General features: G+C 47.3%; 1 protein-coding gene and 1 long non-coding RNA gene across 8 annotated transcripts in view; both read right to left on the reverse strand.

Moving 5' to 3' along the window:
• ACOX3 (acyl-CoA oxidase 3, pristanoyl) overlaps positions 1–3,488 on the reverse strand; it is a 44,782-nt gene extending 41,294 nt beyond the window's left edge. For 3 of the 7 annotated variants that reach the window (XM_057502000.1, XM_057501996.1, XM_057502002.1), the window contains exon 1: positions 3,348–3,488. In XM_057502000.1, coding sequence (XP_057357983.1) covers positions 3,348–3,482 — 135 coding nt within the window. In that variant the 5' untranslated portion in view covers positions 3,483–3,488. Of the gene's footprint in view, positions 1–2,964; positions 3,253–3,347 lie in introns of those variants that run through there. The other 4 variants (XM_057501997.1, XM_036921304.2, XM_057501999.1 and 1 more) reach the window with 3 other exon arrangements.
• Positions 3,489–6,550: 3,062 nt separating this feature from the next.
• On the reverse strand, positions 6,551–7,842 carry LOC130683759 (uncharacterized). Its single transcript, XR_008997648.1, has 2 exons — positions 7,743–7,842; positions 6,551–6,767 (listed from the first exon to the last, which is right to left on the reverse strand). It is a non-coding gene; the product is annotated as an uncharacterized LOC130683759 (long non-coding RNA).
• Positions 7,843–8,103: the final 261 nt, after the last annotated feature.

The following is an 8,103-nucleotide window of genomic DNA, read 5'->3' on the forward strand; positions in this document are numbered from 1 at the left end:
GCCTCTCCCCTAAGATAAGGAACAAGACCAGGATGTCTGCTCTACCTTTTCTAGTCAACTTTGTGCTGGAAGTTCTAGCCAGTGCAATTAGGCAAGAAAATGATATAAAAGCCTTCCTGATTGGAAATCTATCTCTATTTGCAGATGGTATGATTTTATATAGAGAGAATCCTAAGGAATCCTCTAAAAATCTATTAGAACTAATAATTTAATAATTTAGTTTAGCCAGTTTACAGGGCACAAGATCAATACACAAAACTAAACTGTGTTCAATACACCAGCAATGAACAACACAAAAATGAAATTAAGAAATCAATTCCATGTACAAAAGCATCAAAAATAATACTTATATGTAAATTCAACAGACCAAGTATAAAACTTATGCTCTAAAAACTACAAAACATTTTTGAAAGAAATCTAAGAACTAAATGGAAAGACATCCCTTATTCATGGATCAGTAGACTTAATAGATTTAAGATATCAATATTCTCCAACTGATCTACAGATATGATGTGATCCCAGTCAAAATCCCAGCTAGCTTTTTTTTCTCCAGAATTAAAAGCTGACCCTGAAATTCATATGGAAATTTAAGGCACCCTGAATAGCAAAACAATCTTGAAAAGAAGAAAGATGGAGGATTCACACTTCCTGATTTCAAAACTTACTGCAAAACGATAGTAATGAAGACATTATGGTACCAGCATAAAGATAAGACATAGATCAATGGAATAGAATTGAGAGTCCAGCAATAAACCCTAACATGTAGGACTTACTGCTTTTTGACAAGGGTGCCAAGACAATTCAGTGAAGAAGGAAGTCTCTTCTCAAATGGTGCTGGAACATGGTATATTCACACACATACACAAAAGTTAATTTGGAATGGATCCCAGACCTGAGTGTAACAGCTAAAACTATAAAACTCTTAGAAGAAAATATAGGAGTCAATCTTGATAATCTTAGGTTAAGCAAGGTCTTTTTATATATAATAGCAAAAGCACAAGCAATAAAAGAAAAAGTAGATAAAATGGATAATAGTAAAGATTTTTGCTGCAAAGGACACCATCAAGAAAGTGAAAGACAAACCAGAGAAGGGAGAAGATATTTACAATTCACATCTTAATATGGGACTTGTATTCAGACTGTATGAAGAATCTTAAAACTCGATAATAAATCCAAATAACCTGATTTAAAGGGCTCAAGTAGACATTTCTCCAGATATATACAAATGGCCACCAAGCACATGAAAAGATTCTATCATTGGCCACCAGGGAAATGCAAATCAAAACCACAATAAGATACCACTTCATTTCCACTTGGATGGCCATCATCAAAAAGATAATAACAAGCATGGATGAGAATGCGGAGAAATTGGAGCCCTGACACATTGCTGGTGGGTATGTAAAATGGCGCCATCTCTTTGGAAAAACCTGGTGGATCTTCAAAAGTTTAAATATGTAGCTCCCATAAGACACAGAAATTCCACTCTGAAGGGTATATAAATATATGTACATATAATATATATACTCAACAGAAGTAAAATAAATATGCACACAAAAATTTGTACAAGAATGTTCATAGCAACACTATTTATATCAGCCAAAAAGCAGAAACAACTCATATGTCCATCAACTGAGGAATGGATAAACAAAATGTAGCCTTTCCATACAATGAAATATTAAGTGTCACAGAAAGGAATTAAATGCTGACACATGCTACAACATGAATGAACCCTGAAAACATTATGCTAAATTCTAGAAGTCAAACAAAAGATAACATATCGCATGATTCCACTTACATAAAATGTTCTGAATGGGTAAATATATAGACCTAGAAAGTATGTAGCAGCGACCAGCAGCTGGGGAGGCGGGGGAACAAGGGGTGCCTCCTAAAGGTTGGAGGCTTCTTTTGGCATGATGAAAATGTTCTGGAATTAGTGGTGATGGTTGCACAACTCTGTGAACATATGAAACACAACTGAACTTTATACTTTAGATGGGTGAGTTATCTGGTGAGTTTTCTCTCAATAAAGCAGTTTTTTAAAAACCCGTAAGGCACAGCTCTTGCATCAAAAATGCAAGCTATAAAATCCAAGGGGAGCCCTGGATCTTTCTGGCCTTCCCTGCACATGGCCCCATCCCTGCCACTCGTGCCCCCTGCCTTTGATCCAGGACACCGTACTCCTCCCTCCATCTCCTTAAAGACTCTAGGCTGTAGGCGCTCTCACTGCATCACCGGTTTAAACCATCCTGATGTACGGAGGGCTCCCAATCCGTACCTCCAGACCCATATGCTCATTCAGCAGTTCCTGGGCACCCTCCTCTCTCATGTCCCAGAGGTCCTGGGTATTCAGCACTGAGCTCACCTTGAACCCCTGACCCAGTTTGTCCTCCTCAAGGCCCCATTCCACACTGCCAGTAGCCCAAGGGTTACTGGAGTTATAAACCCGTGTCATCCTGGAATTCCCCTCTCCCTCATGCCCAATAGACGGATTAGATACCAAGACCCCCACTGCACCTCTTTAATGCCCACTGAATCGTTTCGTTTCTCCCTGCTCCTATTAAATCTATCATAATAACCTCCAGCTACTGAGCTCTCTCTGGGTGCTGGCGCATGTGTAAAACAGCTACATGACCTCAGTGGTGCTGTCAGCTCCAAGTATTATCAGCGCTCTCATTTTACCGGTGGCGCAACTGGAGCTTAATGGAGTGAAGTAAGTTGCCCAAAAACATAAAGCTGTTATCAGACATATTCGACACCAAGTATCGCCACCTAAGCAGCCAATAAGTCCACTAGAGCCCCATGCCACCTCAGGTCACCAATATTACTGCATGAGACAGCTGTTACATGCAAGGATTCTAAAGCCAGGAGGAGTTGGGTGCTAACATAAGAGTTTATAAGCTGGGTGAACTTAGCAGGTCACTTCACCTCTCTGTGCCTCAAGGGTGATAACACTGTAATGCTTACCTAATACATAGTACCTTGTACCTAGATCGCTGCAATTCACGGGGCATTTAGAACTGTTCCTGGCATGGAACTGTGGCTTCAATATCATTTTACCAACAGTTGCCTTCAATTTTCACGGTGGAAGAGGCGACTCTAAAATGCAGACCTGATCATTCTCCCTGTAAGTGACAGCTGTCCGATGACCTTATGGGACAATGTCCGAATCACCCAAAATATGTGTGCGTTTTCCCGCTGGCCCTCGCGGCCTCGGTCCCCAATCGGCGCCGCAGGGATGTGCCCCCGGGCCTTTGCACGTGCACCCGCGCCCCCGCCGCTCGCCCAGCTTCACCCAGCTCTTAGGCTCTGCCCCGCGCCCCCGCGTCCCCAGCTGCCGCGGGCTCCACCTCAGGGTCCCACCGGTTGGCTGGGTCTCCGAACCGCGCAGCGCACACATCAGGCGCCCAGACAACGCCTCGGAGGGTGCGGCCAGCGTCCGGGGACAGCGCAGCCTCTCGGCCTCCGACCGCTCCTGACGTCATCGCGCTGCGCCGTCGCCTCCGTCGCCCGGGAAACGCAGGACGCGTCCGTGCCTGCGCCGGAGGCCGTGGGCGCCGAGCCGAACCTTCACTGCAGGCGCCCGACACTCTTCGCAGTGCACCTCCCGGCAGAGGAGTCCTTGGGGTGGTTGCTTAATGTGCAGACTCCTGGGGCTCACTCCGGCGCTGCAGAACCAGAACCCCTAGGCTGGCCGGCGCACTTTCTAAGAAATCAACACGCCCAGGAGGTGCCCAGCAGGGTTTAAGAACCATGTTTCTACCCAGTTCCTCAGAGAGGCCCCAGGGGAAGTGAGCCCTAGTTGCCCCGAGCAGTAACCAGTGATGATCCACCCTTTCCTGGCGTTTTTGTCTCATACTCCCCACCTCCTTCCTCCTGCATCTTGGGGTCAGCTCCATGTTAAACCCCTGCACCCAGATCCTTGTCTCAGGCTCTGTTATAGGAGATCCATACTGAAACACACGCATCAAATAAAATTTGTAGAGACAGAATCACCCGGACGTGTCAACTCACCACCGAAGGAACAAGGAGGAAGGAGAGTCAGAAGGTCTCCGTGTGAAGGGAACCCGAAGACGGGCGACAGGTAGTGGTGGAGAGGCCAAAGATGCTGAGGTCAGTTTTGGAGACACGTGACAGTTCAACTGTTGGTAGAATGGATGGAGGTGCTCAGCTGATATTGGGAAATTCTCCCTTTATCCCCATTCTACTCTGAAAAACCTCCATTCCAAGACAACATTTTTCTTCACAGTTGTCAGTCTTATTCAAAACACTTACAATTAAGGGTGTCTGTGAGACTTTCCTGTTGCAAAAGCAGAAGAGACTGAACAACAAATTGGGGCCATGCATGTGCCATGCTCAGTTGGCAGAACGGATCCTTCATCTAGGCGTTTGCAGCCAGGGGTCTGTGGCTTTGTTGCAAGAGGTCCCTGAGTCCATAGGAGCAGCCAGGATTGCCTGCAGGTCGAACACTAGTGGTCTAAAAAATATATCTGCTACTGGATTTCAGATGTTTATAGAGATATTTTTTAGAGTAATACCCATTCATTACAAAATTCACATGTTCTTTAGGCCAATTTCTCCCAAATTAAACAACTAGACAGCAAGTCAGGTTCATGTGTTTTACTGACATTAGAAAAACATGTTTCCACTTGGAAATCATTTGAGTCTGAGTCCATTGCGGGAGTGAAAGGGAAACGTTTCTAAGAGGACATTGGTGGGGACAGAGGGAGGGATGACTTTTTATTGTGGATTCTATGTAAGATAGGGTGACATCATAGAAAGTACAGAGCAGATGTTCCCAGCCTTCAGAATGTCATCAGGCTCCCCACCCTTCTCTGACTCTCTCTTACCGCCTCCCCTCACGTTTGTCTACCTTTGCCCTCCTGGCTTGTCTGGGTTGGCTCACAGCAGACTTTGGCCTCATTACTGCAGCCTCTGTTTACTTTCCTGCACTGGTGACTTTGTTTAAGACTGATCCCAGGTCTGACCCTGGCTTCACTTCAGGACCCACCTCCTGGTCTTTGCTTGCCAATGCTTCAGTACCCCACATTCGGTCCCTTCCTGGGCCTTAGGACACTCTCTGACCTGGGTCTGACAGGGATGTGCTCCGGGCATCTATAAGTCGAGTCAGGTGGACATGGAACCATGTTGGATGGTGCTGAGGTAGGGTGAGGGGAAGGGGTCACACACTACTCTGGGTTGTTTTGCTGGGACCCGGATGAATGGAGATGCCACTAAGACTGGCTTTGGGGAAAAGAAAGGGAGTCCAGTCTTGTACATGTTTTGTTAGCTACTTCTTAGTAACACTGCCCGGCGCTGCAGTGGAGCTGGCGTGAGCAGGTGCGGTAACTCGGCTGCCAGTGACCTGGTAGTCCCATACTGGGGCCCTACCACCAGTCCCTGCCCACTTCTCTTACTCGTTTTGACCTCTGTCCTCTCCACCCTGTTTGGCACACCCATTCCCTCCTCAATCTTTGTCATTAGCTCTGTGGGTTATCATTGGAAACTGCAACTATTTGAACACATTGTTAGCACTAAAGTTTGCTCCCCAACTCTGGCCATTTGTCTCTCCTCATCCCTTTCCTCCTTTCTCACCATCACCATCTTCCTCACTGGCTCAGAATCAGGTTGAGCTGGGCCATGAAGACTCAGTGCCAAGCATGGTCCTGTCTCAGCTCCACTGGGCCACCAGCACCAGCCTCCTTGCCCCTCATAAATCCTGTCAGTAGCAGGCAGCTGAGGACGGCCCTGGGAAAAGGTTGTGCAACATGTAACGTGGTTTTGTGTGAGGTCCACGTACAAAGGGTGGAAGCTTTGATCTTCATGGCGATGGTACTCGCGTGGCATAAATATGTCAATGAAATAAATTTTTTAAAGACCTGCAGACCTAACATATTCAATTCAAAGGGTTTAAATACTGAAGGAATCTTGGTGTTGGGCAGTGTCTAAGGACCTGGAAGGCAGTGGGACGGACAGGGCTGCTGCTGGGGTGGCCTGACCATCACGCTCCACCAGCACTCCAGGGCTGGCCCTTAGGACCCTCCGAGCACAGAGGGCCTTCCAGGAGAAGCCTCAGGCGCTGCTGTCCCAAGCTCCACCTGACTCCCAGCACTTAGATGCCGAGGACCCAGCGTGGAGTGGCTTTGCGGGTCCCAGTTAGGCCTCTCTAGAGCGTCACTGCCCCATACAGCAGCCACGAGTCTCATGTGGCTATTTTAATTTAAATGTGAATTAGTTAACATTAAATTTAACATTTGGTTCCCCAGTTATATCAGCTACATTCTGAGTGCTCAGTAGCCACTCGTGGCTACTGTAAAAGACACGGAACATTTCGGTCATCACAGGAAGTCCTTCAGCAGAGCACTGCCCAGAGACCGCTCCCAGCCCCGGGTGCTGGGTTGGAGCCTTGACCTACGCCTGGATCTTGCCAGTTTCCACACTGCTTCCTACACCCCGCAGTGCCGGTTCCTCCCTGCTTCTGACCCGCACACAAGGGGGGAGACACGATGAGATATCGAAGATCTGAAAGGACCAGCCAGGGAACTCGAGGCTTAACAGCGCAAGAGTGGTGCTGAGAGGGCACCTCTCATATTTATTGATCAAATGGTTGTTAACAACAATAAAATTCTGTATAGGGGACTCAGTACACAATCATTAATCAACCCCAAGCCTAACTCTCAACAGTCTCCAATCTTCTGAAGCACCACGAACAAGCTCTTACTTGGTGAACAATGCAAGGGACTGTTTCAGTTTTGATCATGCATCATGAACTATAAACAATCAAGTCAGATATTATTACTCATTTGATTTTTATACTTGATTTATATGTGAATCCCACCCAGCAGCCTCTGGTTAGGGCCCTGCTTTTCCCCAAAGAGACAGTCCTGCCAGTCTACACAGTTCTCCTGCCACACTCCCTTCACTCAGAGGCCTTTTCATTCAGCGATTATTCCTTGGGTGTATCAAGCATGCCAAAAACGAAGTGGGGACCACAGTGATGAGCAAGCCAGACAGGGCTCCTCACCTAGGGCCACATGTGTTCTTGGGGGGAGACCACACACCACCAAGGGGACCATTTTAAGAAAACAAAACAGGGCAACGAGGAGAGAAGTACTGGGTTATTTGGCTGGGACATCAGCAAGCCCTGTTTGAGGAGAGGGCATTTGGTCTGACTTCTTAATTGGGAGAAGATAGGGAGGGAATGGGCATTCCAGGCAGAGGGAAGCCCTAGAGAAAAGCCCTAGGGAGGGAATTGATGGAGGGCAGAGACAGGAGACAAGCATTGTGATTAATTTTCCAAAAAAGCCAAGATATAAACAGTGTAGTAAGAGCAGGAAGGATTCCATCTTAAGGCTAAGATTCCATTATAAAAATGAGGAAGTTAGGAAGTAAGATCCCTAAGATATTCTTTGGTAAACAGACAATAACTCAACCCTCTTTGGGGACAGGGCGGGCAGTCTTGATTGACATGTTCCCAGAGGGAAGGTGATATCCTGGAGAGGAACCGACCAATTTCTTGTGTTAATTTAATATTGCAGAATTACCTGGAGGACTAATAATAGAAGACATGTCTCTCACCAGAAATAAGCATTTTGAGGCCACCTTGCAAGTCAATACCCCCTGGCCCTTTGTCACGTTCCTGAAAATGCCTAAGACGGAACCCCCAGTCTCTCAGCGCGCCTCCTGAGTACGTCCACGCTCCCCTTCCAGCGTGTGCTTTTGAATACAGCCTTTTCCCTGCTCACCTCACCGCATCGCATCTCTGCCCGTCCAGCGGTGCCTTTGCTGTTGCTCTGCTGCTTCGTTCTATTTTCAAGTCTTCGCTCTGCCTCCGCTTTACTCCCGATAAGCAGGGAGGCGCTGCGAGTTCACTTCGCCTGAGCCACCCGGGCAGAACCGCAGCTGCGCCGTGTGCTCTTAGCAGCCTGCCTGAAAATCTCCTTTCCTTGGGAAGTTAGAACATTATCTCCCTCCGTCCAGGGCTCTGCGGCTCCCCCAAATCTTGGGGTGGTCGGGGCTAGTCCCCATGCCCTGCAGATCCAAGCGGACACAGGATGCCAAGTGACCTTGGCTTTAAGAGTTGGCAAGAAAATCTGCCCTAGGCTG

The sequence above is a fragment of the Manis pentadactyla genome, chromosome 5 (genome assembly GCF_030020395.1).
Source record: "Manis pentadactyla isolate mManPen7 chromosome 5, mManPen7.hap1, whole genome shotgun sequence".
Taxonomy (NCBI): Eukaryota; Metazoa; Chordata; class Mammalia; order Pholidota; family Manidae; genus Manis; species Manis pentadactyla.